The sequence below is a fragment of the Uloborus diversus genome, unplaced genomic scaffold (genome assembly GCF_026930045.1).
Source record: "Uloborus diversus isolate 005 unplaced genomic scaffold, Udiv.v.3.1 scaffold_317, whole genome shotgun sequence".
Lineage (NCBI taxonomy): Eukaryota > Metazoa > Arthropoda > Arachnida > Araneae > Uloboridae > Uloborus > Uloborus diversus.
In genome coordinates, this window is record NW_026558480.1 from 41,777 (window position 1) to 60,878 (window position 19,102).

The 19,102-nt window shown below is 33.7% G+C and overlaps 1 protein-coding gene across 1 annotated transcript in view; it reads right to left on the minus strand.

Annotated features, from left to right (window-relative positions):
- Window positions 1-19,102, minus strand: part of LOC129233298 (protein lifeguard 1-like) — a 61,915-nt gene that overhangs the window by 31,655 nt on the left and 11,158 nt on the right. Inside the window, exon 2 of the mRNA XM_054867351.1 lies at window positions 6,339-6,424. Within this exon, the coding sequence (XP_054723326.1) occupies window positions 6,339-6,411 (73 nt within the window). The 5' untranslated portion in view covers window positions 6,412-6,424. The remainder of the gene's footprint in view (window positions 1-6,338; window positions 6,425-19,102) is intronic.

Below are 19,102 nucleotides of genomic sequence, written 5' to 3' on the forward strand. Positions count from 1 at the left end.
ATAGTGTAAGAAGCAAAAGAAACAGCCTCAGTGGATAATTTAAAACCAACCAAAAGTTTTTGAGCAGTAAAAAAATGTAATCTTAAATTGCCATTCAAGGACTTTTCAAGGATAAAGTTTTTCAAGGACTAGTTAGGGGTACTTGAAAGAGTGAACTTTTCTACAGTAATAATATATATAATAAAGTCTGATTGGGTTCCTGTTAACATAAAAGTTTCAGTCCCAGACAAAACCTTTTACACCATGCTAATAAAGCTTCAAAATCAATCTTTAATCGAGTGGGCTGTAAAGAGCAGAATCATTACCACTGATCTGAATTAATAGTAAAAAGCAAAATTTAAAAATTAAAAAGTTTAACCTAGTACAATAAGTAATTTGAAAAAAATCAGAATTTCAAAATTCATTTCAAAGTTTTGCAGTGACTGAAATTAGGAAACATATGATTAGGTATTTTTGCAATACTTGTTTACTTTATATAAGGCATGATTCTTAATGCGCATATAAGTTAATGTGCATAAGCATCTAATACAGCGTTTCTTAATTTCTTTGATTAGTGGAACCGAACCCTTTTTAATTCTCATTTTTTCGTGGAACTCTTGGTGTTTCAAAAGTTTGCAGGGGTGTAGCCAGTATTTTGTTTCGGAGAATGCCTAGGTTCTTACGCCAAAGAGACTATCACATTAACTATTTGTCATTCAATCGCTAATTAAATATACATAATTATAGATCATTTTAATTATTGATGATTACTAATTATTATTTCTTATTGTAAAATACCAGTACACTCTTATTTGTGATTCTGAGAAATCTCAGCATTTTTAAAAGGAATATATAACCTCAGAATTGATCAGGGTTGGCTTTCTGCCGGCAGAAACTAGTTTTTGCCGTGCCAATGGCCGAAACTGGTTATAACCGGTAAAAACTTAAAAGTGTCTTTAATAACTTTAACTTTACTTAACTTTTAAAGTAATTACTAAATGATATTCGTTTAAATAAACTGAGACATCAAACTTCATTTCATCATTTAAAAAAATAAAATCCTATGCTAATGCCCTTGATTTAGTTTGGAAAGGAAACTTTTCAATTGTAGATGCTCGTAATATTTGCATTAATCTAACAAAGGACAAAAATCAGATGGGTTCTTAGGCAAGAGGAGTGACATATAGAACTAAAAACAGGAAATTACTGATTGTAATTTGCTCGCTTTATATGCTTCATCTAAATTGCTTGTGATTGAAATTATCACATGCTTCAAGAAGAAAGTGTCAGAATTTTACTTGCCAATATTAACCTAGATTTTGTATGTACCTAATGTCACAGCTTTGCAAAACAAATTGGTCGCATTTCTCGAAACTTATTTTTCCAGTTAAATTTTTTACCACTTTCCCAGTTACTAGATGGTGAACCAGTTTGAAAAAATATACAACTCATGAAAGTTTCACGAATATTGCTTGTTCTTTGATGCCTTGCCTGCTAGCTCTTTTGTTGCAAGAGTATTCTTAAGTTCCTCATTTGTGCACATTAAAATAATTATTTTTTCCTTGCATTTTCTACTGTGTGTCAATAATTAATTTTTTGTCATTTTGTGAGTTTTTGCCAGTTTCTGCCGCAAATGTGGCAGAAACTGGTTTTTGCCATGCCGGTTTCTACCAGTGGTTTTAACCGCCTTGCAGAAACTTGCCAACCCTGGAATTGATGGATGAGTTATATGATTAAAATATCTTCTTAATTAGAAAAAAGAAATACTGATGTGCTTTACTTACAAAAGTGTTAATAATTTACTTAAATTTACATAGAAAAGTTTTTAAACCTTAAAATTAAAAATGTAAAAATACCTCTTATTTTTTAACATTTTGTTATTTATTTACAAATTAGAGTTTTTGATGTCACTGTGTGTTCCCTCAGACAGAACTAGATTCGCTGTATATATAGGGGCCTTAGACAGAACTAAACCATTTAGACCCTCGTAATAAGTACTTCTTTTTAAATTGGTCACCACTTGTTAAATGCTTAAATTGTCCTTTCAATTGCTGCCATAGATACTTTTCATTCCAGAGTCCTCCCTACTTACCACTATTTGTGGCTTAACCAGTTGGATGAAATCCTGAAGGCAGCTCTGATTTTTTGAAATCAGATCAGTAACCGTGCAATCCTTGGTCTAGCACCCCCAGAAGTATCGTTTCACTTGGAGGACTTTGTGACCATGAGCATATTTAATGTGCCCCAGTCACCGTTAATGAACACGGTTGATCTTCAACCAGGGAGGATCGAACCCGGCTCTCTCCGATCACAAGTCCGATGCCTTACCGATCAAGCCACAATGGCCTTGCCATAGATACTGGGAGAATGGCTAATATCAAGGGTGAAATATTTGAAATTGATGTCAAAATTCGTAATTTATGGCAATATTTGGTAATGTTGTAGCAGAGGGATTTGGGGTGCTTTCCCGAAATTTGCTCAACATTGAAGCCACTTTTAAACTATTTTTGGCGATATTAGGGAGTCAATAGCTTCTTCCGTAACTTTTTCAAAATTGAAGATTTTAAAACCCAATTTTATGCTATCTTTGGAGACCCATTAGGTGAAAAATAGGCCTTTTGGGATTGATCTGGAAAAAATTTCGAAGTTAAAACCTTAAAAGCACCATTTCATGCTATTTTTGATAGTCAAAAATTTGCATTATTTTAGACAAGAAATAAAATTGTTCCCACATAGTGGCTATCCCAGGTGGGTAATAATAAAGGGGTTATTTTTGTCGATTTTTTAAGTGACAAATTTGAAAGAAGGGAAAAGAAAATATACAAATCTCATGGAATCCCTGAGAGAGCTCTGAGGAACCCTGGTGTTCTGTGAAACACAATTTAAGAAACGCTGATCTAATACATTGTTTTTAGTCATATGCGATTCAAGAGTGCTAGTGTTTGAACCTGCAGATTCAGCAATAACGGTGCCGATTGAACTAGTCAGTTATTTTTATTAAATGAAATCAATGAAATAAAGAAACTGTTGAAACAAAAAACATTTTAAGTAACATATGTTAAAATAGCTTTCAACATTTGAAATGATTAAAAAATTAAAAAGGTGCAACAGAATTAAGATTTTAAGCATCCTAAATGCAATTATCAGAGCAGCACAAACTCAGTGTTGACAAGGTTCCAAAAGTGAGATTTTTAGTATATAAATTATTAATTCTGAAAATTTTTATTCAAGTAATAGTCCTCAAAAACTCGATTCTTTCAGTGGACTAAATTTGACGCCGGTTTTTCACACAAAATTTAAAAAATCGGATTTCCTTTTAAACAATCTGATGTTCATTAAATACAATTGAAGAGACTGCGTGAAAAACGGCAGCAAAAACTTTTTTTTAATTTCTCCAATGTACCTTTTCAGAATAAATTACAAAATTCACGGACACATTTCGACATTTTTCAAGTAACTTGAAAATTATTTCTTTTAAAGCAATTCTCAAGGGTTTTTAAAAGCATACAAACCATGACATTAGTTTTACAATATAAGCTAATAGTGTAAACTTGCATACAGCAGGACCATTATTTGCCTTGAACTAATGAACAGGTGGCCTGCCTATAATTAAGTGCACCTTCTACCCCCTAGAGAACCATATGGGCCATATTTTTGCAGAAACTTCTTGATACACAGTGGAATATGCTTAATCGGATCAGCCATATATTCAGACCAAATCTTAAAAGATCAAAACGAATCCCACTACTCAAGCCTAATATTATTCGCTTATTGGGACCAAAAAACTGTTTAATCGGATCGAGGAACATGAGAACAAATAGGAAAAAAAATTAAAATTGTCTGCTTGAAGTGAGTTTCAAGTGGGTTAACACTTAATTATTAGTGTAATAAAAATTAATAATGGTTGCTTATAATGGTATTTCTGGAAGCATGAATTGTTTTGCTGACGATGTAAAAGTTATGGGGATTGTTGAAAATGAAGAACAAGTAAAACAGCTGCAAGAGGATTTAGATCATATTACTAAGTGGGCAGATAAATGGGGTATGGCAGTTAATGTAGGGAAATGTCAAGTGCTACACTTAGGTCATGGAAATAAGCGTGTGAGATATCATTTACAGGGTTCAGTCATAAATCAGGCTGAAAATGTTATGGATCTGGGTGTCTTTATAAATCAGGACTTCAAGTTTAGTCAACAGTGCAGTATTGCTAGTAACAAAGCCAACAAAATGCTTGGGTTCATCAAGAGATCTATTTCAAACAAATCTAAGAAAGTTCTTCTGCCTTTATATAGGAGTTTAGTAAGACCTCATTTGGAGTATGCTGTTCAGTTTTGGTCGCCTTATCTGAAGAAAGATATTTTCGTATTGGAAAGGGTTCAAAGAACGGTAACTAAATTAGTAAGGGGGACTCTCAGATTTAGATTATGATACCAGACTTAATAGGCTTAACATGTATAGCCTGGAGCAAAGGAGAGTCAGAGGGGACATGATTCAGTTATTTAAATTTATCAAAATGAAAGATGTAAATGGATTAAATTTTTGCGGGGAAAGCAGGACAAGGGGTCATTGTTTTAAGCTATTTAAATCTCAGGCTAACTTGGAAATCAGGAAAAACTACTACTTTAGCAGGGTCGTGGGCACTTGGAATAGCTTACCGGAAGAGGCGGTAATGAGCAAGGGAGTGGCTAGCTTTAAGAGGGCCATTGATCTTCATTGGGGACTAATTAATTGACTAGGACCAGCCTAGCTGGGCCCAGAGCCTGTTGCTGGTTGTCACATTTGTATTTGTATTTGTATAGCTTTCAACTAACCCAGCATAATTGACAGGGAGGAAAAATAAAAGGTTAATCAAGCTCCCATTGCGTGGGCAGCAATTGTTCCAGCAGAGATGAAAATGTCAGTGACATTTCAAACTTCTTCAGTTTAGTTAGCACATTCAATAATCGTAATTTTTTTCAAAAAAAAGTTAAGTTGTAAAATACGTAACTTACATTTCATTGAAAATTTTACGGACCGTTTCATATTTTTTAGCACTTACTGTTTCACTCTCACATTTTTAGTTGCTTCTCATGATTGAATTGAATCGACACTGACTGGAAGGAATAACTAAAACTGTATCAGTCTGAACACGTTGCTGAACAAGTGTAAAGCTATTACTCGCTATATTTTAATTTATTTTTTTATTGGAAAATTTCGTAAACAGCAATTACAGTCGAGTCCCGACTTATGTGAGGGATGCGTTCCAAGACACCCTCGCGTAAGTCGGAATTTCGCGTTGTGGAACAAGGTATGTTTAGTAATTTTTTTATAATCATACCCACTTGTTTCAGACGTTTGTAAACACCCCCTCATATTGTTTCAAACCATTTATTAACTATATATTGCAGTACCTTTTACAAAGAACCGTTTTTCTGTATTTTACAAAAAGAGTTATTATTTGACATAAAATTCTGTAATTTAGCACAAAATCAATGATTAATGGGGGAGAAAAACTTAAAACAAAGCAGCATGGTACTTACAGTATGTACACTACAGCATTATTAGCACTTAACAGTATAGATTTGGGTAAATATATTTATAATTTAAAAAACGAAGAAGGTTTATGCAGCGCGATTAGAATGATATCAGAATGTATTTTATTAACGTTCATAAGTAAAATGAAAAAAAAAAAGTTAAGAATCGGAGCGGTTATTTTCTATAAACTAAAGCAAAGCGTTGTTTAGGACTAATACAATGGGTGAACATCCACTTTCAGTGATGCTAAAGGAATGAAAGTCCATTCACAAAAACCAATAGTTTAGGTGTCAACGAAGTCCATTTTAACTCTTCGCCGCTCTTTTCCGAAAAATTTCATGTTGCAGGCGAGGTAATTTTGTGGTCAGCACTAAAAAATTCATTACTCATGAAAAACTCGTGTTATAGCCATTTCGCGTAAGTCGGATCGCGTTGTAGCGGGATCCGACTGTATTCTTCTTTGTATGCTCACCATACATTTGGGGCTCACAATAATCATAAGGGCATTGAAATGTTTTGTGTGCGGGTCAGGCTACACAGGTTCTCTTCACTTAATCAAACCAGCTGTTTGTTAGGACCAAAATGTTCCCATTCCAATATGGTCCTATTAACCGTTATCAACTTCGAATGCACATGCATTTGATATGCATTTCTCTTCTAGCAATACATCAAAACTACAGAAATATTTTGGAACCAACAATTCCAATTATATTTGAATGTATAAAGAAAATTTTGATATTAAAACATCTGTTAAAGTTAAAAGTATGCTTTGCATATTATTTCTAAACTTTTCAGCAAATGCTATTAATTTAAAGCATAAAACCTAAGTATCATACACATCTTACCATGTCGAATACTTTTTTCTGAAAATGAGTCTTCAAACGGTCGAAGATTAGCATCTGATCCATATAAAGACATCTTTTATAAACACCTGAAACATAAAGATTAGTTGATATTACATACTGTCAGAAGTCCATGAATTTGATTTTCACAGATAATGAGTCAGATTTTACGGATATGGTATTTTCAATCTCCAAATATTTTCTCGTGTAGTTAGTAGTGCTATAGAACTTTAAAATGTAAGCCACAAAAATGATAAAAAGAACATTTAGCATAACTAATGATTCCACACTATTTCAAAACGATTATTTTAGTAACGCAACAAACATAGAGAAGTTTAAATAACACTGAATATAGTGATAATGTGAGTGATGCAAAAAAACCTGTTTGTATTGAGTTCAAACATTAGGTAATTTTTTTAAACTAAAAATACTTAATATTGTTCTGCATAGATTTATTTAAAGAGTAAATCGATGTAAAAAAATAAAAACAAATAAATGAGTTCTGACTTTAACCCATAACTGTAATGTAATTTTTTAACTATATTTTTTAACTATAATACATCACTGGGGATAGGGTAACGGCACCAGTAACAGACATCGCTCTCAGGTTAACTCAATTTTTGAGCCTTTTAATGTAGTAAAACTTTTAAAATTATTTTTCTCTCATGTACCTACATCTCACCTAACGTTTAGACTATGCTTCTGGCTCCTCTGAATTACTAAATTCTATTTTTATTTGCTCAATTTTGAAAAAAAGGTCCGACTTATAGTAACAGACACAAATAAATCTGATGATATCCAGTAACAGATAGGATGAGGAAAGGATAATAAGCAATGGACAAAATTCCCTTTTTCTCTTCAAAATGTGCAAAAGTTCTTTATTTTTAGAACTAAAGCCTCATTAAATTCAAATGAATATGAAACAACAGCTGACCTCATGGTCGCTGTTCATAACCTTCCACTACTGCCCACACAACATAAAATGGTGGAAAAGACGTTGAAAAGTCCTTGAATCTGGTCCAAACACTCTTCTATAATTGATCTAAAAACCGTCCCTAACTCGTCGAAATATCCCCTCAGAACAGTCGTAAGTCGTCTTGTACACGTCGAAAAGATGACTACAATGGATGAAAATTGGTGGAATTAGATGAATAATGGACGATATCCATAGCGTTAGGTAACGTTTCCAAGAACAGTTATAGATATTTTAAAAAACGTCTTCTAGTTGGGCTTATTAACGCAGCACACCTTTTTTTTTAAATTCTGGACTCTTAATTGTAATGTTTATACGACACATTAAATTTTCCTTAATCTTTTAACATTCATACATTTCTGTCTAATCTGCCAGTCCAATTTTTTAGTACTTATTGCAATTACACTATTTAACTTAAAACCTTATTTTCATTTTTTCATGTGTGCAAGTTTATCTTTTTATCTGACAGTCTTATTTCCATATATCATTTTGAAACAGAAATCAACAAGATGAATAGGCTTACCGAAATTAAGGCGTTATAAAACAGATGCTAATATATCATAAGTAAAAAGCGGTGCTGCTCAACGTATGTTGAAGCACGCGCTTCAACACTAATATCACAGCAACAAGTGTTGCCAAAAATGTCAATTGATTTATAAATATCATCATTGTCATTAATTTTTTTAATGAAGTTCTAGCCCTTTAACCATTGTTCTATGAACTAATGAGCTATTTTTAATTAATCTTTGCAGCAATTAGCACCACCGCAATCAGCTCTCACCCATCACTGTCTGTGTTGATTCTACTGGACACTTCTATTCGACGTTTAATAGACGACACTTGTGGATGATCTAATTTACGTCTGTAAAGGATAACTAATAGATGTCTCTAATTATAGACGTTTGATAGAACATCTAGAAATAACATTTATTAGTCGTAGAATAGATATCACCGTTAGATGTAGATGAGTATAGATGAGTTTCGACGAGAAATAGTCGCTTTATGGGCGAGTGTGCTGTGTGGGTGCCTTGTAAATACCTGGCTGATAAAATGTACTCCGATAACACTAGATGTTTGCATCGTATTCATGGGCCACAGCAACATCAGTTTTAATCAGCTAAAATTCTTACTATTAAAATCCAAACTTACGACTGTCTGTTACTGGTGCCGTTACCCTAAGTAGTGTTAAAAAAATCGAAATAATCCTTCTAATGATTTTGAGGATATAGAAATGATTTTCTTTCTAATTACGAAACAATTCAGGTGCGAAATGTTAAATGTCCAGAATTTTTTTCACTGAGAGCATGGATTTCATTGTGCCCCCCCCCCCCCCCCACCGCAACACTATGCTAGTGGGAATAATAAGAAGATTAAAAAAAAAAAATATGGATTATGTTTTTGAAATGATTTTTGTTCTAACTTTGGAATAATTCAGGTTCCTAAGACTAAAGTCTCGAGCAAGTTGCAAGTTAGAAAGGGGGGGGGGGATATGTCACATGCTCCCCCTCTCTCGTTTATGGGTGTGGCCCTAAACAGGGGCGGATACAGAAATAAATTTTGGAGGGGGCCCAGAAATTGTAAAGCGATCCCCCTTCCCCCAAACAATGGTTCATAATAGTTTTCATGACTTTATTATTAAATGTTTTTTTCAATCCCTTAAGGTCAATAAATCTACTTTTACGTACTACATAAATATTATGCTTTAATATACTTTGAATGTACAGGTAAAATATCTTTAACATTTTAAGCCAATTAAACACAAAACCCAATATAATTTCACCGAGATTCTAATGGGCACAAAATTTATTTGGTGCCCCCCCATGCAGAAGCTGTAAAATACTTGCATATTACCATATCTGTACTAAATTTGGTGGTACCTTACATTATAAAAAATAGAAGCAACATAGTATTAAAATAACAAAACAGGATAATATAGGATGTCATCAAACTTTGCCGGTTGGAAAAAGCCATTAATATCAAAATTATTTATGACAGTATAACTTTAAAAAGTGTTGTAAATAAAGAACGAACTTAGGGCGGTTTTGGGATTTGCGAAAGAGACTATTTTACCTTGAGATTTGTTGCCCTTCACATGCTGAGCCCTGCCTTAATCTGGCCTTGCTACATGCCTTTTCCATTAATATTACGATTTTGGAAAGAAACTACAATCAAACCTTGTTAACATGAACTCGACTAGGACGCCAAAATATTTTGTGTTAACTGATTTTCACGTTTACCGGATTTTGTGTACCTAAGCATACAATTTTTTTTTTGTGCCTCAAAAAATATAGGAACCAAAGTGTACAAAAAAAAATTTTGAAAAAAAAAATAGAACCGACTTCAAAATTGCTCTAAAAAGTGAAAAATAATTTTATTCTTTAAACACCATCGATAATACTTTTAAACATAATTTTTGAAGTTGGCACAAAAACGATCGATAAAATCATTCACAGCCATAACTCAACTACAAGTATAAATTTAACCAGGTCCAGATTCTTCACTACCACATGCATTACGCATTGATGACAGCATATTTGAGTAACGATACAAATGTTTCGTTCCTAACTTTGGATGATTTTTTGATAAAAATATGAACGAAGCATGGTTACAATGGATTTTACTTTTTGTTTTTGTGCCAACTTCAAAAATTATGTTTAAAAGTATTATCGATGGTGTTTAAAGAATAAAATTATTTTTCACTTTTTAGAGCAATTTTGAAGTCAGTTCTATTTTTTTTTTCAAAATTTTTTTATTTCATTCTTTTTAGTGTAAATGTAGATAGTTCAGTAAAAGTCAGAAGTTACCTTGTAAGAAGTTCGGCTCTATATCACTGTATCGCTTTAGAAAAGCCTTTATTCAAAATTTTCATTATAATTACTATTAATGTTATATGGCACCGAACTTTTATAACAATGAGTTTCATATTGTCGCGTAGATGAAGATAGCGAAGACAATGTGAAAGCCAAATGAAGCGAATACTCGTTAGTCTCAACTCGAGATCTTTATTCAGAACCACGAATGAACGTTACATCTCCTTATATACAACTTGAGAAAGTGCTGGAACTTTCCAGACTTGGAAAGATACAGAAATTAATAGAACATTCGAGAAAATACGGGAAACAGTAGAAACGAAATTTTAGTAAAATTCACTGTGTCCTAGTCGGGATTTGAACCCGGGTCGCTCGTGTGGGAGGCGAGAATTCTACCACTGAACCACCGTTATCCACGGATGAAAAGTGCGAACTTCGCTACAATATCATTTAATAGGGAAATTGCATAAAATTTACTGTTTTTTGCCCATAACTTTTCTAAAGAACAAATACGGTCAAACAAAGTAATGGGACCTAAGTTGAGCCATCCCCTATCCATTAAAAAAAGAATCATCAAAATCGGTTCACTAGGTGAGACGCTATGAGTGGACAAACAAAAAAAACATACATACGGTATGAACTGATAACCGCCTCCTTTTTGAAGTCGGTTAAAAATGTACACCCAAGCATTTCTGTTTATATTTAAAGTAAGAAACACAAGTAATTCAAAACCGAGGCAATGGATATTCGGACCAGTTCTCTACGAAAGTGCACTTTCAAACATCTGATCTTTCCTAGATCTCAAGACTGGATCGCAAGGTTGCAGTGTTGACGGATAAAAAAACACTTTATCGCTTTTAGACCTTAAACCTCTATATGAGCAAAACAAGTGTCTAGAATTAGATTTTTTTTTCCAAGATTAAATTTTACACCTAGGTTTGTCAGACACTTGCCGAAGATTTCACTGTTCATCCTTTTTCAAGCTTTTGTATTGTAAGCATAGTCTGCAGCTAAAGTTTGTACTTTCTTGAATAACGTGGTTTACCTGATTTTCCTATACAAGAAGAGGAATTTTCTCGCTGCCATCCATGTCGCTTGCATTCAAGTGCAGATCTTTCGACTTTCGAAAGTAATTTCATGTAACAGGATGGGGATTTTCTTTTTTCTTTCCCCTTTTTTCTTCAAGACCTTAAAATTTTCTTCGTCTTATGCAGGATTTTGTCTAAATCCTCTTCGTGTTAAGCTATTGATTTAGGGGAGGGTGGGCAATAGGGTGGGCCGAAAAAAGGAAATTTTTGATAAGCAACTTCTAATAGCAAGTTGTGTATTGCCATTCTAAATATGGGAAAAATAATTTTAAAAAAAATATATTCATGTCTTCAAATCGCGCAATGGCAGCAAAGTTGTAAAAAAAGGTAAAAAATGGTCAATTTTCATATATTTTTATAAAAATCTAAACGTTCAAAATTTTTGTTCTAAACACTTTTAATTGCTTTCTTTTAATAGTCTTTTAATATATCTTTGAAAATATTTGCAATGCTTTACAGTTTTTAGTTCGCGCATAAGCCGCAAATTTACGTGAAATCAACCAAAATTCGACGTTTTTAGCTTATAGTGTATGTTGCCGTATTTCTTCTTTTAGATCCCAGATATGCATTTTTTTACAGTAAATGTGCACCATACAGTTCTTTGATGGAACTGTAATTAAATTGTGTTGCATTCATAACCCAGAACCCACCCCAATTTGGTGGTTGCACTTGGTGTTCCACATACAGTTCCCAAGAAGAATGGTTATTGACAGAACTCGTACATTTGTAAAGTAACTTAAAATAATAACTATTTGGTTTTAAACAAGTTTCTAAACTTCGATGAAGGTTTGAAGTTGGACTTATGACTCAATTTTTGCATTGAGGATCGTGAGCATAAAGGTTTTCACATTAATTCATATCTTGTCACATCCCAAAAAAAAAAAAAAAAAAAAAACACCCTACCTACCGATTCAATAACCAGTTTAATAACCCCTTCTACAGCCGAAGTGTAAAAGGGGAACATTTACTGATTTATGGGTAAAGCATCAACTGTTTTTGTAAAATTAAATATTATTAATTTAGAAAGAACTCGGTCGGAAGAAATCGAAGTTTTGGAAACTGACCTAAAAATCAAGCAAAAGTATTAGTTAGATATTGTTAATATAATACAGAAAGGAAAATGCGACTTTGATCTCACTCCCACAAAACTAAGAGGTTTTAGTCATTAGCTTTCGTTAACGTGTCCCTAGTAGCACATAACGTACGACGATATCGTAAAATTTACCAATACTATATCGCTGCGTCATCGGGTCACGATATAAAACGATGTCTAATCCGACAGAGCGTGCGCTATCGTAACAATATCGTATTCGATATTACAACGATAACGGAAGCGTCATTGTGTCGTCATCGTTTTGCCCATAGTTCCGATATCTCCCTATATCGTTTATGCGTCATTGTAACGATAACGTAAGCGTCATTGTGCCGTCGTCGTTTTGCCCATAGTTCCGATATCTCCCTATATCGTTTATGCGTCATTGTAACGATAACGTAAGCGTCATTGTGACGATATCGTAAGTGACATCGTGCTGTCATCATTTGGTTGACTATTCTGATATCACCCCTATTTCGCTTTATATGTCGACATCGCTAGCTGTAATTAAGATCATCTTTTTTTACAAAGAAATAATAAAAATCAGGTTTGCTCCCCCCCCCCTCATCTCAACTCTCTTTCCTTTTTTTTTTCACTTTTTCGTAATTTCATTGATTTTTTTAAATTATTTATTTGATAATTTATTTATTTTAATTATTGTTGCTATTATTATTTTGATAGAAAAGATCTGTGCCATGCCAATGACACACACACAAGCTAAATAAATAAATAAATGGAAGTAAATTAATAATTGAAATTAAAAATAAATCAATAAATTTTAAAAAATGAATGCTGCCTCCCCCCCCCCCCTTGCTTTATTATTTTTTATTTTTTTGTTTTGTTTTTTGATGCCGCAACTTGCGCCATAATCTTCCCCTGTGGGTACCTTTGATAAAAATTAATTGATAAATAGTTTAATCAAGCTTTGTTTAGTTTTAAATAGGGTTGCGGAGTCGGAGCCGTATTGATTTTGGGGTGAAGGAAAAGGAATTGAACGTTTGAAATTTCAAGAGTTGGAATGAGTCATTTTCTCCCAAAGTTTGTAATGCTGCCTGTGCTTGCGGAGTCAGAGTTTGAATCAGTCTGATTTTAAAGTAGAGTAATCAGAGAGTTGGTCATTTTTCCTCCTACTTCGCAGCTCTGGTTTTAAAGAACTATTTTTAAAAAATATTTAAACGTTAATTATAAGATTAGAAATTATTCTGATATAATTATACATGCGTAATAAAGACTGCAATGTTAAACAAAGTAGAAAAATACGAATATTAATAACAAATTAACGTAAAAGATTTCAAATAGGTTAGATAATGCAATATTTTTTATTGAGAAGTCACAATTGTTTGTGGTTTTACTTGAACGTTGAAAGACATTCTTTCCTGTTTGAACACCCCCCCCCCCCCCCCGCAGAATCCACAGACTGGTGCTCCTCCTGGGCTGTGGCATCCATGTCACCTGACCTGGAATAGATTTCATTTATGCCGGACCCACTTGACTTTATACAATCCTTTGTAGACATCCGGAACCCTGTGCACAGCATCTGGCATCCAGTTCCCTGCATTAATTTGAATTTTGACATCTTGAATCCAAATTAAGTTCTTATTAAATTATAATTACAATAGGAGGCATTTGTAAAAACAAGAATCCCAAAGAGTATGATCCTATCATAACTTGTGGCTGCGAAAAACATAATTTGAATTCAAGATGCCGAAACTCACATGTGTGCCAGGGATTGTACTCTAAATGTTGTGAGCTAAACATTAAATCTTTTTTTTTCTTTCCTTTTTTCTAAAAAAAATAAGGTAACTTTTTTAACATGAACTAACAAAATCCTCTGAGGACCAGTCAAATTTTTCTGTGAACCAGTTTTTGGTAAATGGGACCATTGGTTGAGAATTGCTGATCTGCATAGTAAAATGAACACTTACTTCACAAAATTTCTTTACTTTACCTGATGCACTAGACAACAGCAATAGCTATTCTTTGGGGTTATTCAATAGCAACCAGCAAGGTCATTAAAATGACAAAATAAAATTTTGCCTATCAAAATCACTCAGCTAGTGTTGAAATTAATTTTCAAAACTGCTGAAAACATACTTTTTTCATTTTAAAAATATTTGACTTGCTCAAAATGCATGTTATTGCATTCAAACAACTACATGCATCATCTCCCCCTACATAATCAAACTTTGGCCAAGAGCTGAGTATTAAGGGACGGATACAAGGAGAGGATCATGGAGTCACTACCCAACTAAACATCCACAATCGCATGCAATTGTCATTTCAACCAATGCCTTTCGATTTTTTTTTCACAAATTTTACAGCTAACATAACTCATTTATGGTTGGTAAATTTCAAAAATGCAAACAGGATAATTTGAAAGACTGAGATTTCTACAGATTAATCATACACCAGTCACCATTAGCAAACATGGATAAACTTACACCGACAGGAATTGAAACCATGGCCATTCAGCCGGCACGGATCTGTAAATTGTAAGCGGCCCTCTTCAAAAATTTTGCAGTGTCCCAGCGGCTCACTGGATTGCCCCCCCCCCCCCAAACGATGAATTTTTAACCAAGTGATAGTTGCTTGTTTCTACCTGTTTCAATATTTCTTCTCAAATTTTGGATTTATTTGTTCAAGTGTTTTTATTTCATTTTATTCTTATATTATAGTTTATTGATTTTTAACTTACCTATTTAAGCGTATCGAGGTAGTTACGTGGGTTTTTTAATGTTGATTTTGTTAAACTCATTTCGTTTATAAGTTATGTCAGCAAAGAAACAAGTTTCCCATAATCTTACAGCTCTCCAAGATTTAACCAATCTTTTAATTTCAATCCAAGTTTAAGAACCTCAAAACTGTTTCGGTGTTGAAAGAATTTTTACATTGCACGGAATCAGCTTAACGTAGTACAGGGTAGGGCTTTCATTCTATAAATCTTTCAAGTTAGGCTTACATTTTTGCCCGCTTTATAGGTTTTCTCCCAATTCGTGAATTTAATCATGAGTCAAACTGAACAATGCTTCATACACTCAATGGTGAGATATTTTTACTTTACCTTTCGTTAGTTGGCATTCTCAGCTTCAATGCCATTACATCTGCCTCCAGCTTGGTTATTCGCTATTTTAGACTGATGAGTTCTAATAAGAGCGGAACTGCAGTCCCTGGATGTGATAACCGCAGGCTCCGATCTGCATACCCCTGGAGTGGGGGGGGGGAGGGGGCACGTCCTTAAGAGGTTTTAAAAAAAACATGAGCACTACAGCTTATTAACGTTGCAAATTTACACTGTTGGCCTTTGAGGGGCGGGCATATAGATTTTGTTGTAGGAGGGCCCAAAATTTATAGTTACAGGCCTCGATAACCGTGCTGTATTTCATGTATTTCTGCCTTAGCCCTAGCTTAGGAGTGGTAACTTACTGCTAAATCACTCTATATTTGTTATTGTAGCCCTGATTAAGACCACTTAAGGAATTTCGCAAAACAGTTTTAACTCAGGAGTGCCCAGCCCCCTTAAAAATCACGAAGACCCCCCAAAAACCAAGAACCTCCCTAAAAAGGTAAAAAATACCCCCTAAAAACTTTTTGGACGCAGTCGGCACCATGATCCCCCCCCCCCCCTCAGGTGGTCATCCCTATTTAACTAAAGTTAAATCTGTTTTAACCCTAATTTTAGTTTTACGGCAAAATTTAACCAAGAGCCAAAAAATTGAAATATGATAGCCTTCCTCTATTTCAAGAGCAAAAAAATCAGAATACTATACTACAGTCGGCTCTCGATAACTCGAAGGCTTATAACTTAAACATTCTTTCATTTCGAAGTTTCCATTTGGTCCCAAATTAATTAAGTTTTTCTTAATACCAAGTTGTTTCTATGTCTCAAATGTACCCCTACGACTGCACTATAGTCTTTTCTTGTAATGGCAGCAAGAAAAAACAATAAGAATAGACGAAATGTTTTGATGGAAAATTCAAGTTTTTTCTCGCCCGTTGAGGGCGGAAAATATTGTTTTACATTTTTACGTCAATAATTGTTCTTACTAATTTCAAATTTATTTAAAAAATTTCTCAACAAAAATATTTGAAAGCTGATCACTATTATTCAATTACCCAGGAAAATTATTCGATTAAGCTGGAGTCTTTAATCAGACCGGATTACACAATAGGCCACCCTAAGCCCTGAGCTAAAAGTGCAAGCCGAAAAGGGCAATTAAATTAATTAAGGGAAAAAAAATTAATAGCTTGTTGAAAAAAAAAAAAAAAAAACTGGCATGCTATTATGAAGAAGCAAAATTCAACTTTATAGATATGCAACCAGATCTTTAGACAGAAAAAAAGCTATTTGAGGAGAGCTGAGGGGGTGTATGCTTGAGTCGAGGTCCTTTTCCAGTAAAAGCAGATAATTTTCAATATCTTTGATTTGAACAATAATTTCTTCAAAGTATAGCTTTGCTCAGGGTTAGACTGGGTCCTCTCGAAGAGCTCACAGATTCAAAGGCACAAAGAAAAAGAAAAAAAAAATGTTGCACAGGTTCAAGAGAGAAAAAGTTTGGGGATGTCCCATGACACCTCCATTGGGGCGCCTCTGCAAGACATATCACCTATTTTGCACAAAATATTTGCCATAGACTGCTGAAATTCTCTACACACACATTAATTGCGTGAAAGTTTCAAATTGATAGCAAATTATATACACAGTTTTATATATTTTGTTCATAATTATATCAGTTATCGGAGTTTGCTGCCAACATATTATTTTTTGGAGCATTTTTATTCAAAATTTCATCACATGGATAAAAATACATGGGATGCCCCAAAATATGTTTTAAATAGAAAAAAATAAATAAATAAAATGAAGAAAGTAATTTAGAATATGGTAAGGAAGAGATACTTGCAGTTATAAATGGTCCTAAGGTAAAAAATGAATGGTGAACAAAAGTGTATCAGGAAATTCAAGAGACATATTTAAATTTAAGTAAATAAAAAAAAAAAAAAATACATAAGATACCCACCTCAGCCCAAAGTATCCCCCTTTTTCAGGGGGAACAAAAATTTGAGATTGAAATTTGAAAATTCCTTTATGGGAAAACTAAAAGTTAAATATTTTTGGAAAAGAAAAAGTATGGCAGGATGCTTTACAAAATATTTTTAAAAATAAAAAATACAGTAGGCTCTCTGTTTAACGACTTTCAAGGGACCACAAAAAATCATCCTTAAGTAGAAAGCGTCCTTAAATAGAATGCTTTTAACATTATAGTGGACTATCTGGGACCGTGAAAAGCCGTCGTTAAACAGAGAGCCAACTGTATATATTACGGACAAAGCAAAATACGAGGAAGGAGGCCTTTTCTGAGCCTAACCCCATTGGGGTGGGGGGCTGATTTCGATATAGTTCGGATGTGAGGTGGGGCGTCATTTCAAAGTTTGGCCTAGGGTGTATATGGAACTTAATCCAGCCCTGTCTTTAAAACTACATCTATGGGGAAAATTTTGGTTTCAGGAGGTTTTATTCATACAATCGGTGTAGTCATTTATCTGTTACCCCATTAAGTGACAGTATCTTAAAAAATTTATTCTGTTCTCTGTAAAGTTATTTTTATTTAATACATATTAATATTTAATTTATCCAAACTATGCATGTTATAATAGCTTATGTATCAGGCACTATTCTTGAGAAACAAAATAAAAATTATACTTGAGAATGATAGGAAAGGAAATTACAGTAACTTGAACTGCTGATTATTGGAAGGTTTTAACCACGTTCTTGGGACTTTGAGTTACCGAGAGATCACTGTATATATTGGAATTCTATTTCACTAGCTTTCTTGTCTGTTGTTGCAACCATAATGTAGAATTTCAGGCAGTTCTAGTGCGCACTAAGCACATCATTTAAAATTTTTTCACGGGGAGCGAGGCAATGGACATATACACATTGCAAATGTTAGGAAAAAACAGTACAGTAACGCTCAATGCAATAGCTTTGGGACAAATATATTTTGATAACAATAATCGAAAAGAATCCAGGAAAAAACAACATTTTTTTCAATTAAGCATGCAATATGCTGTAAATTAAAATTGCAATCAGTCAACTAAACTGTTTTAAATGACTAAATTAGCAGAAAAGAAAAGCAGTTTTTTCCATCAATTAAACCATTCCACCAGTGCTTTTTGGCCTATTTTTAAAACAAGATCTTCTGTGTTTTTTTCCCGCAAGGACAGTGTACTGAGAAATACTAAAAAGAGGGCACAGGGTCTTCTTAAAATGCCAGGGGAGGGGGGGGGGGGCATAATAAGAAAATCAAAATTTATTGGGGAAAAAATGTCAAACTATAATTCATCTTGCTGTAGAATATTCAAAATTGCAGCATTTCTAGTAATGAGATGGATAATCCAGGAGCAGGCAAGCATATCTGCCATTTTTATTGTACCGTTTAAAAAAATACTAAACCTAGTTATATACAATGCAAGAGTTTGTTTTAATGGAATTTCATCTGAAATAAATTTACTGAAGCAGCTTTGCATAAGGAATTAAATTTGTGATTTAGTTTCAATTAGCAACAAAAAAATCATGTTTCAGCCATAACAGCGTTCCATTACCTTGCATTCAAACTCACTGTCGCTAAAACAATGTTTAAATTTTAAACACAAATTCATTATTTTAGAGTTTGACTTTGAATTTTAGAGCTTGTTGACGCAAAACAGTCAAATGTCATAATGTAGATCCCGAAAATTAATTATGAAATTTTCCACGTTCGCTCGAAGCAAATGTTTGTTTACACTTGAAATTTTAATTAGAAAAC